The 25,478-nt window shown below is 42.9% G+C and overlaps 1 protein-coding gene across 2 annotated transcripts; it reads left to right on the forward strand.

The window, feature by feature from the left end:
* The first annotated feature begins 265 nt into the window (after window positions 1-265).
* dachc (dachshund c) lies at window positions 266-24,223 on the forward strand. 2 transcript variants are annotated; one of them, XM_070841015.1, is made up of 11 exons: window positions 266-1,001; window positions 7,968-8,077; window positions 11,429-11,539; window positions 14,804-14,982; window positions 16,349-16,469; window positions 16,612-16,746; window positions 20,210-20,406; window positions 21,038-21,188; window positions 21,999-22,127; window positions 22,326-22,430; window positions 23,718-24,223. In XM_070841015.1, the coding sequence occupies exons 1-11, from the start codon at window positions 418-420 to the stop codon at window positions 23,753-23,755; spliced, it is 1,860 nt and encodes a 619-aa protein (XP_070697116.1). In that variant the 5' UTR covers window positions 266-417; the 3' UTR covers window positions 23,756-24,223. The 2 variants fall into 2 exon arrangements, with proteins under 2 accessions (XP_070697116.1, XP_070697117.1); XM_070841016.1 differs by having other exon boundaries at window positions 21,041-21,188.
* Window positions 24,224-25,478: the final 1,255 nt, after the last annotated feature.

The following is a 25,478-nucleotide window of genomic DNA, read 5'->3' on the forward strand; positions in this document are numbered from 1 at the left end:
ATCAGAAGCATTAATATTAAAGTGTCTTTTCGTTAGGCGTTCATAAATAGGCTTATCCAAAGTTTATGTAGGCTAATCTTTGCTGTCTCCCTCTCCTCTCTCTCCCCCTCTCTGTGAAAGTGTCTCTCACTCTCTAAGAACATGCCCAGGCTCCTCCTCTTTATGATAATGTGACAGGAGCATCTCCAGCTCGGAGACAAGCCTCCTCTCATTCTGACTCAACTATGTGATCTGTTTTTCCGCACACGGACCCCGTCTATTCTCCTCTCTTCTCCTCTCTTCTCTTCTCTCATCCCCCTCTCCTCCTCGGCTCACTCGATGCGCATTCCCCTCTCGCAAAGCAGCTGCGTTTCTTCCGCGAAGTTACTTTGTTAAAATAGTTCACTTTGAAGTTTACTTCTGATCTAATTCTCGGACATGACTACCATGGCAGCTTCCTCTGCTCCGACTCTGCTCCCCGCCGCTCCACTCGGGCACCACCCGGCGCCGAGTTCCGTCTCTCCGGCCACCAACTCTCCGCCACCTGCGGCCACCTCCGCCGCGTCCTCCCCGGCTCCTCCGGTGGCGCACCCGGCGCTGCTTCACCAGTTCAGGGCGGACCTCTTACTTCCGAACGGGACCCCGATGAAGACCGGTGGAGCTCCCGTGCCCAGCAGCGCCAAACCCGTGTACGCAACCCCGTCGCCCGTGGAGAGCACGCCGCAAAACAACGAGTGCAGGCTGGTGGAGGTGAAAGGTGCCAAGCTGGCCTCGTTCACGGTGAAAGACAAGGAGCTCATCTGCCTGCCCCAGGCTTTCGACGTGTTTCTCAAGCACCTGGTCGGCGGGCTCCACACCGTCTACACCAAGCTGAAACGGCTGGACATTGCCCCGGTGGTGTGCAACGTGGAGCAGGTCCGGGTGCTGCGGGGGCTCGGGGCCATCCAGCCCGGGGTGAACCGGTGCAAACTCATCTCCAGACAGGACTTCGAGACGCTCTACAACGACTGTACCAACGCAAGGTGAGTCAAATGTGGGGGGGCAGCAGAGGGGAGGCGGGGGTGAGTCAGCGTGACCCGGTCTGAATACAGTTGATGGCAGCGCATGATGAAGGGAGGGGTGCAGCAGGTGGGGCCGTCTGAAGCAGGTATGGGACCTCTACACACCTTTATACCGTCTATCTGATGGGGCATGATCAAACTTCCAGGATGCACAAAATATAAGTAATATAGCAAATTGTGTGTCAGTGATAATTATTAGTTTGCAGAGAGCTTGTGGAGTTATGTTTTATATATCACAATGTTTCTGTAATATTTCAGGATGTGGTTGTGGCTTTACACTGATATCAGAGAGTCCTCTAAATTGAAGGCTAACAGAGTCCTCTAGAAGACACTGTTGAACACATAAAGTAGCCTACATGGTTTAAAAGAATATTCCATAAGTCAGTTTTTCTTAAAATATGATCTGTTCCTATTGGGAGTTGTGTACCCTTTGATGCTGGCTGACTGGAGGTCCAGTTAACCCCTTTTTATTTACCACATTAGTGCTGCTAGGCCTGTCACTAATTACCATTTTAACGGATGATAAACGCTGCGATGGTGATGATGGTATTGACGATAATGAATTTTAGTAATCCCAATTTAAAAAAAAAAAAAAACACTTAAAAGTTTGTCATGTTATCATAGGATATGATCTCTCGCTCTCTCTGACACTCACACGCAGCCTCTCTCTCTTCCTCTCTGACATACACACACACATTGAATCTGACACTGTCATTCTGAGAAATTGATTCTTCACAGAAATTAATTAATTTTCATTTGGCCCCAAGCGGCAGCTTAAATCAGGACAAGCTCACTCACTCACTCACTGATCCCTTTGCTCTCCTTCCTCTCTGCCTCCCTCTCTCCCTCCTACTCTCTCTCCTTCCTTAATAACTCGCTGTCTTATCATATCAACACTCTTTAGCCCTGAGCATCAGAACAGAGAGAGATGATTAAATGAATTCTCGGTATTTATGATGCGATTATGCAAATGAGCTGTTTTGCAGAACTCCGATGGTGACCAACTACGTGGGTCATCAATCCAGTGCACCACAGAGATGTTTGGATAAAGGGGGCTAAATTGGTGGGGATTTGTGGTTTCCTGGTGCCTCAGTCTGCTGTTGTGCGGACCACATGCTCATAACAGCATGGGTTTGAATCCAGAGGAGTGTGTGGATTAGCCTTAGTTTGGGGAATTTATATTGTTTGATAGTTAATCCCTGCTCCTTGGAGCATGAATGATCCAATTTACACCTGCCATTAAATTCAGATACAGGATGTGTCAAGATATGTACAGATAGATACATAAAAAATGGATTTTGCAATGTACATTCTATTTTATTTCCATTTCTTTATGTTTCCTGGGTGTAGGACAAATTGTTCAAGTTATTTTTTTTTAATCTTTCAGCTGTGTTTTGATTATAACACCAGGTCTTAGCTTTTGATACAAGCTTCGACTTGTTGAGCAAAACCAGAGACAGTCTTAAAAGAAACAAACTATTGTGAGAATCAGCTTCCAGCTCCATGATGAACACGTGCCCCAAAGCATTTGAGGCCTTCCAACCAAGACTAAATCAGATGCATCTTCTGGTCTGCTTTGGGATTTCTTCTATGTCAGGTGTTAATGGGAATGTTGTTCTACAACCGCTGAAAATACACAGCCTCCGCCGTCTCTAATTATCCACATAACACTCAAACAGCCTTTAGTTAATGAGATCTGAACACATCACTCGTCTGAAGTCTTCAAACGACTTCTGTGATTCTTTGTCTGAAGGCTTCAAATGTGCTTTGGTAGCCATTAGTATCATCCTCCTGCACTAGATGTTTCTAAGTAATCCCCTGTGTGGATGGAGAAACATACAGTGGCAGGTAAAAAGTAGGACTCAAGATCGTTAAAGCAGGAAGGCCGGCCGACTAAACCCACAAGATTCAAGAGCGTCTCGGAGAATGTGATGTTACGGCTCTCTGACAGCGTCAGGCCTCAGTGAGGTTTTTGTTACTGATTAAGACAGCCATCACTTATTATTCTCCAGTCCAGTGCAGTCAGACAGGCTAGAGGAGAAATAACAGGCTTGTCTGATACTTTAACATGACTAACAGAAGACTTTACATGGATCCCTGCTGTTTATTCATTTGGCTGTTTGTTCGTTCACCGGTTCTTTTTTAAGATTAAAACAAAACGTTTTGAAGCTCAGTATGTCCAGTTAAAAAATGTCCTCTGTTTATCATTGTCTTTCCTGCTCTTCTTTGTCTCACTCTTTAACTCCTGCTGTGCACAAACACACACGAATGCACACACCACACACGAATGCACACACACACTCACCTACACACACACACTGACCACTGCCTCATCAAACCATGAAGACGGGCCGACTTCACCCTCAGTCAAAGTCTAGTTATAAGTCATGCATAGGTGGCACACAAACACACACTCTCATCTCTTAACACGCGCACACACACACACACACGCACACACACACACACACACACACAAACTCACATGGTCACGCCTGTGTGTTTGCTGGCTTTGCTGCTAAATGACATTAGTTCCACAGAGAGAACATGGCGTGTAGGAGGCAACCTGATCCTCCGTCCTTTTCTTTCTCCCTCACAAAGGAACAGTTTCATTCTCTGTTAGGAACACACATCAAACAGCTCGCTCAGGTCAAACTGGGCGTGTGTGTGTGTGTGTGTGTGTGCATATATTGTAGATATATATGTATAATTTGTGTAGAGCACACAAATGCCACCCCCAGCATGTTACGTAAAAGTAATACAATGTGCCGAAGTACAAGATCTCTTGTTACTAACAATAGTTAACAACAGCACATTTCTACACTTGTGCATGTGAACATTTTTTTACACACAAAGGCCTGGAAAGTAGCACAAGATATGGGTTTCATGAGCGATGCTACTTTAAAGGGTTAGTTCATCTAAATTATGAAACGATATCTTTTATTATTCGCCACTTATAGTAATACTTGATATAAATCATGCAGATAGTTTTGGCTTTGTTTTCCCCTCAATTTGACATATCTGCCTCTAAGATTTCTGCCTCCAGCCCAATAAAGTGGAAGTGGACCTACCTGTGAAGAAATAGTGTGTTAAGTAGATTATCCAGCATTACAGGGAACTCCATTCACCTTCACTGTATAGGGGCAGAAGCAAAAAAGTAGTTACCACTATAGGTAAAAAGGAAAAAATTTGTTTTTTATGGTAAATTTAGGTCAACTGACCATTTAAGGGATCTGTTGGAAAATGACCTGAGTGTTTCTTTGTAGCTCTAACAACATTTACGAACGCAGAGTCAAATATGAAGCAGGTGTATAATAAACACGAGGCAAAAAAAGTTAGTTAAGTCAAATGATGAATGATAAATGAGATGAGGCGGCCCGCAGAGTACAACAAAAGCCGTCTCTTTGTGTTTCTCTGTGGCAAACCTCGGCCGCGCAAGTTGGCAGCAATAAGTCGGTGGTGTGTGTGTGTGGGAAGGTGGACTCCTCAAAGCCGAGCCCCACTGCCATGCCATAACTCACTGTCAAAGTCGCCAGCGTTAAGATGAAGGGGAGAAGGACTGTGTGTGTGTGTGTGTGTGTGTGTGTGTGTGTGTGTGTGTGTGTGTGTTAGGCTGGGGTGATTAGCTCAACTTTAACCTTCGCACTCTTTTGATGTTTTATAGAGAAGAGCAGGATGAGATAGAAAGGGGCCTCCATGTCTTCCACTATGACAGGTTTTAATAGAGTACACACAAGCGGCCACACACTTGCACACACACACAGTTTTGACATCATCTTGACCCTGGAATGTGGGAGAGGAATGCAAGGCGGTATCAGTTTAGGAGATCAGATTCTTACCATGATCAAACGTCCTGTGTGCATGTGTGTGTGACTGTGTGTGTGTGTGTGTGTGTGTGTGCTGTCCGGCCTGCTTCTTTCATGACATCATCACACAGGCTTTCCTAATAACAATGGCGCATAAAGCTTTTTCAGCCCCCGATTTGAGAGGAAGATCACAACATCAATCTTTCCCTGCCTTCCCTAACCAGCAGCATAAGTCTTCCTGCGTACAGCGACGACGATATGATTTATCAAACCGGACCGTGACGGCGAATACAAACCCGTGTGATAAACACAGATTGAAAGGATGGGAGCATGGGAGCTGTAAACCGCTGCTAATGTATTCCAAACAAAATCTTGTTTCAGCTAGTTCTCTTTTTTTTTTTCCTCCCTCTCCCTCTCCTACACACACTCATATAAACACACACAAACACACACACACATACACACACACAGCTGCTACCTATCAGCACCTCAGTCCCTCCAAGCCAGTAGCTGTTCCACTGTTTTGACTGTAACACTTCCTCTTCTTTCATTACTTTTCTCTTTCCCCTCAGTGCGTGTGTGTGCGTGCGTGTGTGTATGTGTGTGTGTGTGTGTGTGTGTGTGTGTGTGTGTGTGTGTTAGCGAGGAAGAGAGAGATCTGTCATCTTTGTTATGTTTTGTTTCTGTTCCACCTGTGCTAAGCTCCAGCTGCCATGTTTGGCGTTTCATGTTTCAGGTAACACACACGCTAAGCTTGGAGGACAGAACTCAATGTACAGAGTAAAAAAATGTGTGTGTGTGTGTGTGTTTGTGTGTGTGTGTGTGGTCACAGCGTTGGCATGAGGGAGGACGTCTGGGTGAGATTTTAATTAAAGTTTGAGACAAAGAGGTCATAAGCCATACACCCCCTCCTCTACACACACACACACCTTACACACACACACACACACAATGCACTGTTTTCTCTCTTCCCCCTCCTCTCTCTCATTCCATCCCCTCAGCTTGATGACTTTTCCATGAAAGGCTTTTTCATTAATCCTACCTCAGGGAACCGGTGCTCTCCAACCTCACACACACATACACTGACAAAACACACTCGCATGCACAACACACACATAGACCTCCCTCTACGGGTCACTTTGATGTATCAACACACTTGCAGACTAAACACAAAATTAGGTTCCAGTTCTTTATGCCTCCTAAAACGCAACATATACAAAGGCACACACACACACACACACACACACAGAAGCCATTAATTAGTGTGCACAAATAAACAGTAGTAAGGGAAAGGGAAGTGGCTGCAGTAAAAACCAACCACAGTCTTTGGTCTCTGTGTATTTTATTTCCCCCCACTGGTTTTTGCTTCTGCATTAGTGTGTGTGTGTGTGTGTGTGTGAGTGTGTGTGTGTGTGTGTGTGTGTGTGTTCATGTGAGGTGTTTCAACAGCAGTTGCAGTGGAACTGTCGCTTTACCTTCAAACTTGAGACCTAAAAATACATTTCCTGCTTTTGTTAAGCACAGTATGCTTCTCTATATGCACTACAAAAAAATATTGTGTGATGTGAATGCACTCCACCTCCAAAAAAACAACACATTCTTTCACATACTCACACACACACACACACACACACACACACACACATCTACACATCCATCCCTCTTGCACATTCCTGCTGTCTGTCTGTCATTGTGTGTGTGAATATGTGTCTACCTGTGTGTGTGTGTGTCTCTCACTGTCTACGTGCCTGTGTGTGTGTGTGTGTGCGTGTGTGTGTGTGTGTGTGATATCTGATGTCAGCTGTCACATCCCAGTCGGTCTGGGCCCATAATAAGAGACAATAATAACAACTCATTAAAACCGAGGGCAGGAACTGTGGAGCTCATCGGCTCATCAAATTAACCTTTGAACACTTCACACACGCACACACACACACTCACACACACATACCACACACAACCACACACACCAGACTGAACCACACACACGCGCGCACACAAGCTACCTGTTTTTCTCCCACAGTTAGTGACTACACAATCTTTCTGTCTTTTTGTCTCTCTCCATCTTCCCCCCCCTTCTCAGCCAGTGGGTGTGTCAACAGGGGATTGGTCCTTTCTGCTGGGTAATTGATGAATTATATGCAATATGCAAATAAGGCGCCATTAATCTCCTGACTGACAGCTTCGTTTATGGGGCCTTAATGACGGCTGGATTAGATTCTAATTAAAATCTGCTCAAAGACACCCCACGCTAGGAAGCTGCTGCTGCTGCTAGTCTATCTCTCCCTCTTTTTTTTTTTACTCTTTCCCACCTTTTTTCACTCTCGGTCTCACCCATCTTTTGCTCTCACTTCACATCTCCTCGTCTTCCCCTCCATCTCCCTCTTCATCTGTATTGTTCTCTCTGTTTCTTCTGCGTCTCCTCGTTCCCCCCTTCTTCTTTTCCCCTCTTTCACTCACTCCATATTTTGATTCACAGACACATATGCACACTTGTCCACATGCTCATGCGATCCAATGTCAAGCTGGTATGAAAGGAGATGAGCTGCGCTGGTTGTCATTAAGCCTGATGTGGCCCGTGTCATTTCCCCTGTCAGGACATTCACACCGTTTAGTCAGAGCCAAAGTGATGTCTGACAGCTTTTCACATACTTCCTCTAGGATTGATTGAGCATGCCCGGCTCAATCAAACCATGTGAATCTGCTTGTAGTCACAGCCTTTATTGAGGAAATTTGTGACATGGCGGGAAAAAGGGAATGAATGACCAAATGAGGAAGGGATGGAAAGGGAAGGAGGCGAGCAAACACATTTAATAAGCAAACAAATGAATGAGTAAGCTGAACAGTAATGAGGTGCTTTATTGATGCCATAGGGGAACTCCTTTTTTGCTTGCTCGTATCCACAGGGAGGTCAGATTTGCTGTACAGCAGCCTTCCTGGAACCGGTCAGGTTTCAGTGTTTTGCTTGTTGACACTTCAGCAGGATCAGAGGTTTACAGACTGAAGGACAGTTTCTCTAACCAGGCCACCCATCTCAGTCTCAGCATGAAAAACTTTCTGACTGAGGGAATAAAGTATTAAACTGCCTAATGACTAACGTTAGCTTGTGTTTTTCTGCCTGCAGTTCGAGGCCTGGACGACCGCCCAAGAGGCTGCAGAGTGTGACAGAGGGCGGGACTCACCACATGCTGTCCCACAGTGGTCTGCTGCACGCTGGGATCATGCCTCCAGCAGGTGACCACCCAGGCCTCACCATGCACATACACTACACATATACCCTGGTTCACACATGTGCAGTAGAAACAACATCATACTAATAATGTCTGACACTGTTTAAATATGATCCACATGGTCCATTGTGCATCTTAAACTGACTACTTTGCCACTGTACAAAAGTTGCAATTTAAAAAAACAAAAAAAACTAAATTCGACTTCCTCTTATATAAGTTTCCTTTTACTTTGTATGGTAAAGCAATGACCTTTTGATTTTGACAAATTCTCGTTCCCTATTTACTGCTTCTAGTAATTTTTATTTGCTTAACACAAAAAAATCACAAAAAATTGTCCTGATCAGGATCTCAGTCAGATCCGTACCTCGTGCCCTCACTCTGCATATTAATAAAAAAACTTGTAGGGAGAAAGTCTATGCACCAGGAATACAGATGTTAGTGTTTTCAATCACGCAGAAGATTATCTGTTCAACTAAAGTTACAGAAGTCTGGTGAAAAAGAAGTTTTTTTTCTTTACACACTTTTATAGTCAAATAATATTAATTAATAATGATGATCAGAGTCAGGGTCCAACCACAGTGGCATTGTGGGAACATAAAGTTGTAATGAGGAGAACATGGAAATGGATGTATTAATAGAAAAATGAAGTTACTGATACATATATGTAGTTATATACAGCATGTATGTAAGTAAAGGTTAAACATGTGGAATAAAAAGTTAAAAAGTAAGTTTTGCATGCAAGATTAAAGGGAAAATAATATATTCAACAACAAAAATAACATTTTACTCCTTCAATAAACCTTTTAAATCAAATTTAATAATTAAATGATGTGTAATTTATATTGATGTTATTTGGAAGACAAATACAATCATTTGGGTTCAGTTCATTTTATGAAGATTTTTGTCCGTAACTGTCAATAAATTGTCTTTACCAGTAAATGCACACATATGCTATTACTACTTATTGTAAAGTTAAAATTAATTTCATATTAGTGTAGCCCAGTGAAATACACATTTCTCTTTTCAAATAATTCTGTAAAATACAATATGGTAGAATCATCTTTCAACTAGAAATTATAGTTAAATAAAAAAAAAATCACATTAAAGAGTCAAACACGGCCAAATCCCTTCAATTCACTAGCCAGTGTCTTCTGTATCAAAGAGTCATTAAAAGTGGAAAGCCTCTCTGACTCTCTAAATCCCCCTTTTTCACAAACCTTTCATAAGGTCTCCAAAACTGTACAGAAGTCACAGTAGAAATCCCTCTCTTGGCTGTAGGAGCTTGTTTAAAGAGTGAATTAGTGCCATATTGTTGCTTCAGCCCTCAGAGGAGCTGTTCCTAAAGTTCAGATTTTGTTCTCTGTTGTCGGAGAGTGAAGGCAGTGACCTGGCAACCAGCTGAGTTGCTCCATCAGTTTGAAGGAAGAACAGGTATCTTAAGCAGAATAGATGCACAATGGGGCGGTTTTTCTAGTTTTTTCTGCAGACCCTCATAATGACACACTTTACCCATCATCAATAGTATGAGGAGGCGGGGTTCTGGGATGCTACCTGTGTGTTGATGAATAAAATTAGCATACACGCTGCTGACACATTAGAAACAGCTCATAACTTGCAAGTAGGTTTTTTTTTTCTTGAATTATAAGTACACAAAGTCCTCTGATAAGCTGAATAAGAGTCATGATGTTTCATCATCGCGATGTCTAATGAAACCTCTTTGAAATCAATTTTATAATGTCCCTAAAAATGTTTAAAAGCATAAGCAGAAATGAAAATATGTTTGTGGCCCATTCTTCTAGTGTCAGTCGCACTCGAACTCATTAATCGTCTCTTCAAGTTTTGTAGCAGCAGGCAGGTGAAAATTTGAGCAAAAATGTTCATGTGTCTGAAGGAAAAGCTGTTATTTGTAATGTCAGAATCTGTCTTAGTCAACTGCCTGCTAAAGGCCATGGTGCTGCTTGTTCTTGTCACAAACAGTTGTGTGTTTGAGTCCCTATTGTAGTGTGTGAATGCGGGTGCGTGTGTGCGTGTGTGTGTGTGTTTGAAGCACAGAGAAAGGGAGAAAAGTAATTGTTGGCACCTCGCCGCTCTCAAAGTTGCCCTTGGCTTTGTGCTCTTCACTGCAACCTGATCTTTTCATTCCCCGCCTCAAAAGAAGCCATTTTCTGTTAGCTCCGCTTCCTCTCACTGTTCAAAGGTGCTTGAGTGTGTGTGTATATGTGTGTGTTGTGTATGCGTTGAGTGTTCAAGAGCATCTTTCTCAGTGGGAAAAGAGTCTTTTTCCACCAAAGGAGAGGGCACGGCGGCAATGTCAGCGCTACTGATTAGAACTGGCCACATGAGAGGGGAGAAAGAGACAGAGAGAGGGAGGACATTTGAGCGTAAAAGGCAGGGAAAATCTTTGATGTGATCCTCCTTAGTCTCTTATTCTCGCCCTCGTGCACTCACACATACACACATGCAACACGGTGGCTTATGTCCCGCTGTGATGCTGACATTTGAAAAGGTAAAGTAAGGAGAGGGGATGGGAGGAGAGCAGGAAAGAGGGAAGAAAAAAGAAAAAGTGAAGATGAGAAGAAAAGGAACAATTTGTTGTGGTTGTCTACGTTTTGGACAGACAGGCTGTTCACCTCAGACAGCCACCGTGCAAGAAAAAAACCAGTCAGCAGTTCAGCTTGTTGCAAATGTTTAGATGTATCTAAGATCAGGAAATTAAGACTTATGGTTTGTTTGCATTTCCTCTGTGGTGTTTGCACAGTTGCGCGGTTTGTCCAACTTTAATAATTCACTGTGTTTGTCTGTATTAGTGCAAGAGATATTTAATTTTCTGTGGCATAAGATGGTTAAGGTTAAGGTTGCTCTGTGGGTCAGACTACCTCCAGAGGTCCAAGACACAAATTAAAATGTGGCTCAGCCCTCCTGCCACATTTTGTCACGCTCCATTTCGTAGTATCAGAAAGTACACAACCCCTATTAAAAAGTATCTTCACCTTTTTTCTCCAATGGTGCTTCTAATTTATGCTGATGAAGAAGTGCTTTATGGCGGAAAGGTGGAGCTGCTGCCGCCGCTGAGTGTCGTCCTGTGTTGTGTGCTGTGGGATGTGATTGTCCCTGTGTGGGAGAGATGAATGTCTTGGCTTGTTCCTATCGCTGCTGACTCCCTGGCAGACTAAACGGGCAGTGCAGCGGTGCAGTCAGAATGAATGGCTGGCCTCTGTCTTCCCATGACAACCTCCTGCCTACCCACTGCTCTAATCCTCCACCGGGGCCATTGATCTGGCTCTTATTGATTCTTTCTCTTTCTTCCTTTCCTCCTTTTTCTTTTTCTTCCTCTCTATATCTGTCTCTCTCTCAGATCTGTCTGCCCTGGCCAAGAAGATCAAGCTGGAGGCGATGGCCAGTTACCACAGCAACCAACAACATGGCGGGCCAAACGGAGAAAACGGCGACCACAACCCCGGATTGGGTGAGTCTCATCCGTTTGCCCGTCCGCGCACACACGTATGCGTGCATGAGAAATCTTTAATTGCACCCGCATAACACGTTGCACCGTTGTTGTCTGTACACATCTGCGATGCCAAGCCAATATGACTTGCGCAGCTGTGTTTATGTGCGGCTGCTGAACCAAGCTGATTAAAACCAGGATGTGACATCACCTCTGGTGCCTGTACGTTTCCTCTGAGAGACGGTGAATGAAAAACAAACTACAGCAGCAATGAGTCAGTTGTTCAGATTGAATTAGAAATAGACATCTGGGTCAGGTAATCCAAACCATCAAACATAAGGAGCTGTTTTTTTATAACTTGTATATATTTATCACTATTTTTGCCTTTTTTCCATTGTGTTTGTGGCTGTGATAAACGCCTGTAGGGGCGACTATGTGTTTAGGCCGGGATTTGCTTGCATACTTGTGGGATTCACTGAGATTCAGGAAATGCATCCTGAACAACTCAGTGCTCATCCACTCTGTATCCTCAAAATCTTTCCAGCAAATCATTACTACATATTAGTCATTACATCAAGACAGCATAGACCCAAACAAGCTCTGTTACTCATCCTCAACACGGCATTGGTCATCACACTGAGTAACATCAGCTCAGAATTTACTGGAAGAAAGTCTTTTCAGAGCTAAGTAAACCTAATTTACAGTTACATCTCTTTGTCCCAGGAAAGCACAGAATCACCTCATTTTGGAAATGAATCTATTTGGCTACTCATTACTCGTCCAGGTATAATTTTTAGTCCTTTGTTATTAAAAACTGTTCCCTTCACTGCCACCGATCCGTGGCTTTGCAGTGAAGGAGAGCAGGCAGCAAAAAATGGAGCACCGGCGGATGAGAGCAAGCGCACCGGGATGATAGAGAGATGAATAAGATGAGAGGCTGAAGCCAAATCAATAGTCTTCTCTCTAATTCACTATCCTGAATGCAAACGACAAATGCTGGACAATCGATGGCGGAACGGACACACGCACGCACATGCACGCACGCCTTTTCACACAAACATGAATGCACGCACACAAACAAGTCGGACGCACTGCCCCCACTGTTATCGACAGGTTAAAGCAACATCAGTGTGTTTAGACAGATGACAGGGCTTATGGAGGTCTGTGTGGAATACGCTATCAACCTGGGACACATACACACACACTTATGTGGGGCGTGCTGCACGGCTTTGGGGCAGAAATGAAAGAGAAGAATTTGTCCTTGTGTTTTTCATAAATTAAAAGGAGAAAAAAGTAAATGAACTGTAAAGCTTTAGCTTACTACTCCTTTTTTTGGATTTGACCGTGTGTGTGTGTGTGTGTGTGTGTGTGTGTGTGCGCGCGTGCACGTCCATTTTTTTTCTTCACCCGTGTCAGTAAACAGTCCCTGTCTTAAGCGTTGTTTACCATTGTATACACTGAGTTGCGACTGCCAGCATCTGTGCACAGTTAGGTGGCATGGTTACCACCAGCCATTATAAACCTGTAAAGCTTAATCACTGTTAATGATAGAGTCAAGTGGAAACACACACACACACACACACACATGCAAACACGCACATACACAGCGCAGGCATACATACACTCATAAGCACGATGTGTTTTTTCCATACCGCCACCCACTGCCTTATGGGAAGGATGGGCCCCTACCAGAGCTTTAACCACTACAAAGGCAATCTCAGATTACACACACGCACACACTCACACACTCACAAATGCTGAGTGTGACACCTTATGGGCTGGGGAAGAGCGGGCAGCAGCCATTTCTGCATTTAACAAGATCTTCTGGGAAATTTACAGTAACTGTTTGTTTACAGTAATGGTTTGTTTGGATAAACATAAGAGAGGCACTTTGACTTTTGATGTTTTTTAATGAAACATAAGAGAGAGTGATGGGAGGGCCGAGAAAGTGAAGAGAGGGGTAAAAACAGAGCGACGAAGAAGGAGAGAATGAGAGTGAAAATGAAATTATAGAGGAGGGTGGGGTTGGAGGAGGGGGTGAGGCGGGGTGGGGGTGGGGGGTGGGGGGGTGACAAAAGTGGAGCGCTGGTTTCTAACCAAGGCTTAATATTTGGAGTTGGCTGCTAGTTGATTGTCGGAGCATCTGGTTATTTAGCTCCATTCAGACAGATCTTTTGTTTGGATTGGTTTCTGCTCTGGGCAAGTGAGAGACTAATCTGCCAAATGCACAAAGCACTGCACATATGTCCAGTGAGCCCGACTCATAAAGTCAACACCTCACTCTTTATTTTTTAGTTTGCCTTTTCTTTTTCTTTCTTTTTTTTTCTGTCTTTTTTCTCTTCTTCTCCCTTCCCTCCATTATTTGTTCTATTTCATCTCTGCTCTTTGGATAGCTTTTTTTTTTTTGTTTCCATGCACTCGTTCTATTATTTGTGACAATTGTGCAGAATAGAGTCCAAGATTTTTTCCTTTGTGTTTATAATTACCCAGCGTGCATTGCTGGCCCAGCACCAGGACTGCCATCAGCTTCTTTTGTTCCACTTCCTCCCTGTGTTTCTTTTGTTTTTGTTTTTCCTTTTATTAAATGATAAATATTTATGTCATTTTCTCCCCCCCAACAGGATTGTTTGTTTCATGAATAGAGGGACTGCAACAACCGCCTAGGGTGCTGTTGAGAGGAAGGATTTTCTTTAAAGATAGTGGATGCTTGTCTTAAAGAGAGGAATGCGAACAACAGATTGGCCAAGATAATAAGAGTTTGGTTTGAACCGCTGAAAAACGTGTTGGATTATCGTCAAGAACATTCAAAGAGGGCATTGAAGGCAAAGTTAGCTCGTTGGTCTCAATTCCAGAGAGGCTGAATTTGTGTTTCTGCAGGTGACACACACCAGAAAAATTTAATGCATCTTGAGGACAACTGTCTTTATAAGTTTGTGCTGTAATGAGCAGTATTTCTCCGTCATGTCTTCTTCCACTCCCCTCGCTTTTCGTCGCCTGACACGCACATGAACACATATTTTCGAGTCGTGGTTTAGCAGCAGAGCAATCATCCAGGTAATACTGACACCACAGAGGAATGATATTGGTGTCCAGTTTCAATCCTGTCATCAGAGAACCAGAGACGCTGTGGGTTTTCAGTTCGGTACACACAGTGTTGGGTGCATGTAAGGTTTTGATGACAGAGCTGCTGGTTTGAGCTCACAGACTCTCACCGTACTCTACTGTGCTCTCACTCCTTAATACGTCTCTATTCTATTCTGTTTTATTCTCTTCCCCCCTGACCAGTTCTGGATCAGTTGCCCTTCATGATGATGTCACATCCTCTGATCCCTGCCAGCCTGGCGCCGGCCTCCGTTTCCATGGCGATGGGCCAGATGAACCGACTGAACACGCTAGCCAGCATGGCCAACGCAGCGCAGCTCCACGCCAAGCCCCATGCCAGGGCACCCACCTCCGTCATTAAGGTGAACTCAGAGGCCCATCAGCCCGGTGGATCCGACCACCACCCTGTAATCGTGTCCATGTGACACTCAGGAACTCATGACATGAAATCTGAGTTTTATTTACGTAAAAGTGTTATTTCAAAACGGGATGTCTAAAAAAAAAAAAACAAGAGGCATTACTGAATAAAGTAAGTCACCAACTTGATTGATTTTTCTTATCCCTTAAATTTCAAGATGAATTAATCTTTTGATCATTTATATGCAGAATTTAGAATCAAGTTTTTATTTCTCTATCTCTCCAAAGGTCGTGGCTAAAAACCGGTAATTGTCCAACTTCTGGATGACGACCAGAATGTAATCAGTTGTTCCTTGGCTTAAGGCCAATCCTACATCTATTTATACATTTTAGGTATCCTGCAGACGGACATAAACTCTGACCTTCTTAGCCAAGTTGGCCACTTTGCTTAAAAACAGTCTCTTCTTTCAGTAGCTTCACCCATGGTTTCATGATTAAAGAAAGTTAGGAGGGATTTTATACTACCAAAAATTTCATATTGTAAGCGTTACACCATGTCCTCATCAGTCGCAGGAAGTAACTCCAGTCATAATTTTAACGATGCTGACCATTGTGTTTCATACACTGGGCTGAGGCCCAAAGATGGTTTATGAGGCTTAATGAAATGAGCGCCAAATTTTGCTGTAAACACCAATGATAATCACATAATGTCACCCCAAGGCGTTCCAAGACTATCATTTTCTTTGGACTATAAGCCCTGCAAAGCCAACATGCTGCGGCTACATATTTGTATAAAATTTAATGAAGCCAAGAAACTTTTTTGACATCTGTTTTACCATATAAAAATGATTATTCCATAAGAATGTTTAATTTCTGTGATTGCAGTCTGAAAAAAGAGACAGGCTAGGTGACAACTAAAGCAAAAGAGCTGTATAAAGTAAAAGACAGCTTCTGACTCTGACGTGAAATTCACCAAACTTGGTGTGCTATCCTCAAATAACTTATTTGAATGTATTCAACTCCAAACTGATTTAAATAAATTGATTAAATTGCAATAGACAGAGAGTAAGACAGAGATCCAGAATGCCTATGAACTATGAACTGTGAATTAATTCCTTAAACCATCTACTTCAAGTAACCAAGAACATGGAAGCGTGTACCTATTATATTTGCCCCTTGTATTCACTATCCAATCCAACTTGTTTGTTTAAATTTAGGTTAAAAAACATCCTTAAAAGGGGCAAAATGGATTCATAAAACTAAAGTTTGATTCATGTTTTGTAGTTTCTTTTCTTCTTTGTATGTTTGGTACTTTATAAGCCATAATATTCAGCTGATTTTGATACGATAATCATTGTTGGTGTTTGGTAGGAGCGAATGCGTGACAGCCCCTCCCCTTCTCCCTCATTGGAGGAAGCTCAGATGTCATCCAATCACAGCAGCAGCGTGTCGAGCTCACCGTCACACACAGAACGCACTGCAGAGCCCACACGTACGTACTTACCTGTGTGATCTGTCCACAGCAAGAAAGCACGAAAGTATTGTCACAAAAATGAAGGATGCTTTAGGTGCATCAATACCTGTGAGGGATTTATGAGTAATGATCTTTTTGGCTTTTTATATTTTCATTCCAGACCGACTCGATGACGGCCTGTCCTCAAGTCACAGTGTGCTGGGACATTCCCCTGGTGTGATGCCCGGGGCCAGAGAGACCGATGTGACTTCAGTGGAATACAGCAAGGAGAACAAGAGGGGTCACACTGACAGAGGTGAGATAAACTTTTATGTTTGAATCGCTTTGGTCAGCATTGGATCTGGAAAGTTAAAGAAATCACAAATTCAATCTTCAAATTCTAACGTCTATCTCGTATTCAGGTGTCTTGTTTTAAAAGCAGCGTGAACTGTCTCACATCACACACATTTATTGAACAACGTCAGCTTCTCTTCAAAGGTCAAGTTCTTGCTGTTTTCTGAGAATTTCTAGTTGCAGTCATTAATCATTTAATGATTATTAATGAGAAATGATTATTTCGCAGACAAATCAATTTCCTTTGAACACAGTCTGTCAATAGAGTACAACAAGCGTTCAGTTTCCATCCAATCCATCCATCTATGTCATCATTTGTACTCCATGGATTTGAACACTTGTGACAAGTGTGTGATGGTTTATTTAACACTATTTATTTAAAAGAGAAAGGCTTTCTAACAGTTTGAAAGAGAGAAAGACATATTTCAGTAACAGGTCAATATGGATTCACTGTCTCACCACTTCTCTCCTCCTCCTCTTCCTCTCCCCGCTGTCGGTGGCCCCACTGGCTTCCCACGGCGAGCAAAGACAAATAATTCTGCAAAACAGGGCTCCATTAGACCAGGAAGCAGTGTTACATTAGCGAGCCATTTGCCGGGCCGCGGCCTAACGAGCCAGGCGGCCTCCCGCGCTCTCAGCTGGACCTCATCTGCATAACGACCGCCTCCCTGTCGTTAGGGCCCGCGTTGCCACGGCGCTGCAACGTCAGTTGTTTGGTTCTCTCTGTCAGGGAGGTTTGCATTAGCTTAATGAGGACTGCTCAAGGACAAACAGTCAGCAGAAATCTACAACGAGAGAGAGAGAGAGGGAGAGAATCGGAGAGTTTGTATGTGTGTGCACGCGCCTGTGTAAATGTATTCTAATACTGAATCACATTATTCAGTAATCGAATCTAGAAATCACAAAGGCCTCCCAGGTAAGGTTTCAGATGCTGTCAGGTATCTGTGAACGTATTGACAAAGCAGTGATGGCACCAACAACGTGAATGCCATGCATCACACATTGCATTTATGCAATTGATTTCCAATTGATTTTGCTGCATGCAAATGAAATGCATGTACATTTGCTGGATCGCAGGCTTTTGTGTTTGACCTACAACATCACAGAATAGGTTTATCGTGGATTGAACAGAATTTCAAAGCACACTTCAGTGCTGTCACTCTGTCAATCCATTGTATGATAATCTCTTAGTGTATGTGTGTGTGTGTATGTGAGTCAGTTTTGGCTGTGTGTGCTGTTTCAGTGGTCTTTGAACAACGTATCCATGCAGCAAAGATCAGAGGCCATCCCTGACACCTCACTCCCATTAACCAAACATCAGCAGAATTTTATTCTCTCTCTGTCTCTCTCTTTCTCTTCCTCCTTCCCTCCCTCCCTCCCTCCCGTTCTCTTCCGCTGACTGGCAGTCTTCATGTGGTGAAGTTCATTAGCCCTGGGGACGGGTGGGAGAGGAATAAGAGAGATGAAGTTGGGAGAAAAGAGAAAAACAGACAGTGACCTTGGTTAGGAAGATGGGTAAATGATCAAACGAGCTGGCAGCCGTGTGTGTGTGTGTGTGTGTGTGCATCTATGCCAAACGTGTGTGTGAGTGTGAGGTAAAGTAGGCGTAAAACAGTAACTCAATAAAGGATCAGTCACATCCAAGGAGCCTGGGGAGCCCACGCTGCTGACTGCGCACTTCAGCGGCTACGAATGTGTGTGTGTGTGTGTGTGTGTGTGTGTGTCTGTATGTGAGCCACGGGAGTGTAGTTGGATGCCCTCCGCTGAGCTCGCCAGCACCTGCTAATTACCTTTCTCTACAGAGCAATGCTTTTAGCAAGAAAGAGGGAGAAACAGGAGGGGGAGGGGGTGGGTATTGCTTCTCATCTGTGAAACACCTTGAATGTGACAGTTGCCAAGACATGAGGCCGAGGCGGAGAAGGGGAGGTGGGTGGATTTGGAGCAGAAGATGCTGTGGTCAGCTAAGTGGAGAAAACACTGTCATTTGTCACAGACAGAGAAAAGTGCCAGATATCACATCGCACGTTCACACTCGTCTCTGCTCCAGTAACCGTCGGACTCCCAGGACGTCTTCGTCCTCAGTGGCTCAGATGACAGTAAACGCATAAAGCGAGCAACTGCCTGATGTGGAAAAAAAATGCAGAAAATGGCTAATCTTCATCTCCCCCACTGTCACGAATCGGGAACACGCAGTTCTCAGGTTTACAAACAGATGGTCATCCATAATGCAGCTTCTTAGCTGTTTTTATGGGAGATGTCAAGCTGTGATGCATTATCAATAGGCAGAGTGCCATCTAATAAAGGGTAACCACATTTTCAAAACCCCAAACCAGGACTTCTGCGTATGTGTACACACACGCATTAATTAGTGTAAACACCTATTAACTGTTGGGCTTGACATGTTTACAAGATATGAAGTAAATGGTATTTGTAAGCTATAAATTATACAAATTTGCATTCAACCTTGGTTACATATTGTTGCTGGAATGATGATCATTTGCAGATTTGAAAGAATCACCTGATTGCTTGGAGACGGTATATTATAGCAGTATGTTGGTGGTGGTGGTAGTGAAGCTGCTCACGTTAGTCAGTGGCACAGGAAAAGACGGTATGTAAACTTAATTTACACAGCACTTAAAAAAACAGCTCCTTCAAAGTCCTTTACGGGAGGAAGTGAAGGAAAAGGGAAAGATAAATCACTGTCTTGTCCCCGTTCCCTGAGTCGGTCGGACAAAAGCACCTGCCAGACGGATGTTATATAATATAATGTAAAAAGTAGAGAAACAAAGATGTAAAATGTGAGGAGTGGAAAGTATGAAGTTTTAAGAGCAAGAAAAAGACTAAGAAAACAGGTGGAAACAGGTGTTTTAGAAATGTATAATTATTTGAGACTCCTTTGCATCAATAAATGCACTAAACGTTTAAATGTATAACTTTCAAAATGTGAATTTTCTAAAGTAAAGCCACCTACTGTATCACTGCGTAAAAGATGAAGCTGGCTGGTGTTATCTATATTTCTTGTTGTCAACAAAACCCAAGAAAACCGAAACAATATCCTAATGCCATCTGACCTCCCTACCCTGTCTGTCCCCAAGCCCATCTGTCCTCACTGGAGACATGAGACTTTAAGTAATGAATATATACTACCACTGTTATGACTTTCATTTTCTTCAAACAGCTGGGTTTTAGCAGATATTACTGAGACATGAGTAAACGGTGCATTTACTGGGGACTATTTTCAGTTGCAGATTTGGTGATTTTGGCTATCATCAATTCAGTGCCGGTTTTGGCCTTTTTCGAGAGTTTTGTTTAAAAGAATATAGAATACGGCCGCAATTTTACAGTAACCTTTTGTGTTCAACGGATTCAACCAGATGAATGTTGACTTTACCCACTAGACTTCAAAATGTCTCTCTGCCCTCCAGATAACAGCTCCATGGCCAGTCACACAACCAGGGAGAGCTGTGATAGACAAGTCTACCAGAAACCCCCATCGGGCAGGGAGGGCTGTGAGAGGGTGTCTTACCCTGCGGGACAGAAGCTCCCAGCAGGTCTCCACCACACTCCCTTCATCTTCCCGGAAGGCTTGTCCTCCATAGAGACCTTGCTTACGAACATCCAGGTGAGGCTCTGCCGGCGCTTTATTATTATTACACAGATGAATAGGAAGGCTGATGAGCCACTGTTTGGGATTTCCTGAAATGGTAAATAGCAGACGAAGCAGACATTTAGGATATGCAGTAATTGGGATGGGCGTGTGCTGACCTGCTTCTCAGATTTTACACGTCTTTGTTATAGTGGAGTCACAATGAAAGCGCTCACTGGCTGGGTTTTCACATGGGGAAAAAAACATTTTTTTTTAACCTCACCTGACCCTGATGTGATGGCAGTTCCATTTTAGCATGTAGTTAAAAGATCAGAGTTGACTTTCATGAGGTAAAAAAGCATATTTGTTTTTTTTTTTCTTTTGCTGTATTAGTAAATCCAGGATTTATACACCGGGGCTAAAACATTGCCTGAGGAAGAGCCCATTTCTTTGAGATCTTTTTCCTTTTAAAGTGAGGTGGCTTACGTACTCTTTTTCTATATTAACTGTTCGTTTTAAATTACTTTAATCTTAATGAAGCGGTGATGAAGTAAGGGTTTTGTCTGCTATAGATTTGAAGTGTTTGAAGAAGACAGACATCTGTCATCCGTCGTGGCTGCTGTTCAGTGTGTAACCTGTTGATGTGTGTGGCTTGTGTGTCTCCAAGCAGGGTCTGCTGAGGGTTGCCATAGAGAACGCCCGGGCGCAGGAGAAGCAGGACCAGCTGGAGAGGACGGAGCTGAAGATGGAGCTGGTCCGAGAGAGGGAGCTCAGGGAGACCTTAGAGAGACAGCTCAGCATGGAACAGAAAAACAGAGGTAGGTCGCACCATGGCAAGCATCGCAGACAGCATATCAGGGAGAAACTGCTCAGCTAGACTTTACAGAAACATCAGCGTAATTCCTCATCTGTCAGTGGTAACTTTAGATTTTTCCTTGAAAATTATACTCCTTGGCAAGTGTTGATTGGAGTGTCATTTTTCTCCCTTACAGAGCTACTATTCAAAACTATGAGTGTTAAATTTCTCCTCATGAATTTACACTGGCATGGTGTTAATTTTTTCATCAACACTGACAATTCTGCTGTGCAGATAAACACAGTTGGTCACATCCACTTCTCAGCTGACAGGACGTCCAATAACTTGAAAGTCAAGAAAGAGCGTCTGCAGGAGGCAGCATGTTACAAACTAAATCAAAACTGGCATGTTCACAAAGCTGTTTTGATCATTCAGACCAGCAGTGATGCCTCAGTTTTGTCACAAATCTGTCAAACGTCCTCTGTGAACACTTTGGATTTGATTTCCTGTAAAGTATGCCACACTTTTACTATTAGTTAACTGGGCGTCACAGCCTCACTTACTATTAGTTATAAAATTAATATTTCATTCAAACCCTAACAAACGCTCCATGCACTCTACCTTACCCTCCTTCAAAGCGCCACAAAGCTCTTGATGTAAAGATCCAGGAAGGTCAGGAAGCAGCAAGATCGCACAGAAATATAATAAACAATTCCTTCAACAATAGATACAAATGAAGTCAAGTATAAAAATATTAGAAGCACATTGTCTTGCAAACTTTTCTCACACCCTTTGTCATTTGTCTTTCTCCTTCTTCTTCCTCTCCATACAGTTCTGATCCAGAAGCGCCTGAAGAAGGAAAAGAGGAATAAGAGGAGACTACAGGAGGCCTTGGAGGAGGAGGTCAAACTCCGTGATCAGGCAGAGCACACACTGCTGCACACCGCCAGCACACACACAGGTACAGACACAGAAACTCTGTCGGAGAGACCGTGAAGTTGTTACCTTCTGCTTCGTCTCAGAATTGAGCTTAAAGTTATGGCAGCCAGCGTTATTCTCATTTTCATATTAAATGTCACCAAGCGTTCAGTGCGACATAGCCTTGGCTGTTCATTTGCCTCTAATTAAGTGTCTTCATTAATTAATGACCAAACTACAGGCCATCAATCATCAGCAGCGCCTCCTCACACGGAATCTGTGACCCAGGACGCAGACGGGAGCAACCACGATGACAGCAGGCTGGACACCAAGGCAACAGTACAAGGTACAAGAGTCCAGATAATGAATAGCGCTTCCTGAAAACTGTTTCATATTCCATTCAATAAAAAATGTTGCTTGTTTTTAGACGGAAGAGTAGAAAAGCTCCTGTCACCAAATGACAACTTAAAGGAAATAATAATGTATGTAATGAATAATAATGTTCACGTTAAGTAAGAACCCTAAACTTTTGAAGCTGAAATGAAATGAGTGATACTGGCTGTGTGAGCTTGTTACCTTTTCTCTTTTCATCTGGTTCGTTTAAAAAAAGGATGGATGTATTTGTTTAAAAGCAGAGATATGTGCATTAAGGTTTGTGAAAGCACTGCACCAAGTTTGTGTGAATAATTTACTTACTGGCAGTGGTAAACAGACAGTCATACTCACTTTAAAATGCCTTTTCACCGTTAGAATTGAGAAGTAAACTGTGATATATACCTGCTGGAGCTTTATGGAGCTCCTATCCTAACAGCTTAGACAACAGATTTCATAATTTCACCTACTGCCAGCTTTTGATGCTTAACTGACCAGTCTGCTGGAAGGCTTTTCAAAGATTTCACAGGGAGACCGCTCCTGAGAAATTGAACAGAATTAAATGAAGCGTGAGGCTGTTCGCCGGGGCTACCGTTTTAATGGAGACAGGCGTTTAATATATTTATTTTTGCCAACATTGTTGTCTTCATAGGGATAGATTAATGAGAAAATCCCACATGTAACCCTTAAACAGACAGAAAAAGAAATGGCCACGATCTCTAACACGGCCTCATCAAAAGAGAGCATGGTTCCAGCCCACCTCTGCTCCGCGCCGTGCCACGGCCGCTGTACCAGAAAGCGTGCTTGTTCAAAGGCAATTTTTAATTGAATGTCAGTGAAGCAAGAAGAGAACTGGCCACTAATTAACGGCTGTCTTAATTGTCCTCGTGACGAGTTTGTTTGGACATCATTTGCATAATTAACACCCAGTAATAAATCATTTAAGGGGGAATTGTCTGTCAGACAGCAGGGCAAGATGTGGTTCCTTTGTGCCAGGAAGTTTTATCGCCAAAAACAGGATTCGGGGATGAAAAACACTTCTAACTGAGCCTTACTTAATAACGATCTTTTGTTAACGATCTTTGGTTGGACCAAAGGACCTTGTTCAATATGTTATATATGTCAATATACTATCAGACAGCAGTTATCCTCCCGCTGTTACAGTCACTGGGGTCTGTCTTAATGTATTACAACTTATTTCAATAGAGGGTATAGAACTGTATCTGTGTTTTACTAATCTGTATTTCTTTGTGGATTTCAGAGGGCAGAGTGTTCCTGCAGACCACTGGGATGTTCTGAAGACGGGATGGAAAGATGGATGAATGAATGGATAGATGAATGAGAGAAAAGAGTGACGAAGCTTCCTCCTCTATGAGAAATACAATCGACAGGCATGCTCAGTCGCGCAGAGGCATCTGAGATACACCCCCCCGCCCCCCCCCCCTCCTCCTCCTCCTCCACAAGAGGACTCCCCTACATTTCAAGGGTGACATTTGAACTTTTCCACTGTTCTCTTGTTTAATTTATTGCATTTATCACCGAATTTCGGCCGTAGTGGGAGCAGTACTTTATTCTGATGATGTGTTTAACTGTGTTTCTTTCAATCAAGATTTTTTAGATCCTAGATGACGATGACCATAGTTGTTTTTTTGTCAGTGCTGTTATCTGGACACAAGTAATGAATATAACTTGTAACAGAGTTGTGTACATATATATAGTCATCATTTTTGTTATTATTATTATTATTATCATTATCAAAAAAGCATAATGGCATGTTGTACAGTCAGTAAATTACTTGTATTGTGTATGTTATGCAGTAGTGCAGTTTGACAATACAAACAATACAATCCTTTTTATTAAATTGTGTCAGTTCTTTCGTTATTCATTTAATTAGTTTTATTGATTTCTCTGAAATACATTACACCTATGCAAAAAAAAAAGCATTCATATTATAGTTTAGTTGTGTTTTTTTTGTTGTTGTGAGAAACGAAACAGTAAACAGTCAGTAAACCCTTGAGATTTGCATGTGTGGAGGAGGGGATGGTCCACGTGTTTTGCTTGTCCGTACATATGTGAGGGTGTGGGGAGTGATGTGACATTGATTCCTGCTCCATCTCCAAAAACATACACGTAAGTATTGACAGACAGACAGGAAGGTGGTGAGCAGGGTCGCATGTGAGCTGTCCTTTAGTGAAACATGATGACGGTGCACTCTCACTCTGTGGCTGCACACATTTTTATTGCGTTTGCCCGTTGGGATAGACGGGTGGGGTGAGGCACCTTAGAAGCTAAACTTGAGTCAATAAAATACTTTGGACCACATTTTTAGTAAATTTGTATAAAGACGAGACAAGAAATAGACAAAGAATCATAAGACGAAGAACAGACACGTTTGCTGCATGAAGATTTGAGGCTATTTTTGTCATATTTGCCTGCCAAATGTTAGGAATGCAGGAGATGGAAGCATCTCTTATAAACTACTGAATAATATTTCCTAACTTGTTTTGGATTGAAGGAAAGAGAAGAGTCTGTAGCTGGAGACATGCAAAAACACACCAAGTGCCCCATAACTGATGCAGAGGGCTAATGGATGAATAGGCCTATCTAATAAATTATGTAAGGGGCCAAGGATCACAAATGCTGTTGAACATTTATTGTTAGAAATATCTGAAGCTCATAATTTCCTCTAGGATATAAAGTAAATGCCCAGGATCCTAATTGGCAAGCAATATGAAGTTTTCAAAACTAATATATTGCACATTGTGTTCTGAAACCAAATCTTTGAAGTCGGCCAGATTTTGCTCATGCAACCTTGTCTAAATGTGCAGTGTGCCATTTCCTGGACACAAGCAGATAAGCTGTGATGCAGGACTAAAACAATACCTCTGTTATAAGCAATTCTTCCTGATTACAGAGTGGCTGACAAGTGAATTGCTATGATTCACATAAATGAATGTGAGAATGAGTCATCAGCTTTTCAGATGACCACCTCAGAGGCTGTCTTGACTAAAAAGGTTTGTGA

The sequence above is a fragment of the Pempheris klunzingeri genome, chromosome 12 (assembly GCF_042242105.1).
Source record: "Pempheris klunzingeri isolate RE-2024b chromosome 12, fPemKlu1.hap1, whole genome shotgun sequence".
NCBI lineage: Eukaryota > Metazoa > Chordata > Actinopteri > Acropomatiformes > Pempheridae > Pempheris > Pempheris klunzingeri.

What these genes read in the sequence shown, in the direction of transcription:
- dachc (XM_070841015.1), top strand. Translation starts at nt 418, where the DNA reads ATGACTACCATGGCAGCTTCCTCTGCTCCGACTCTGCTCCCCGCCGCT. An exon ending in TGGGATCATGCCTCCAGCAG is followed by an intron (nt 8,078 to 11,428) that starts GTGACCACCCAG and finishes TCTCTCTCTCAG; the next exon opens with ATCTGTCTGCCCTGGCCAAG. An exon ending in CACCGCCAGCACACACACAG is followed by an intron (nt 22,128 to 22,325) that starts GTACAGACACAG and finishes ACCAAACTACAG; the next exon opens with GCCATCAATCATCAGCAGCG.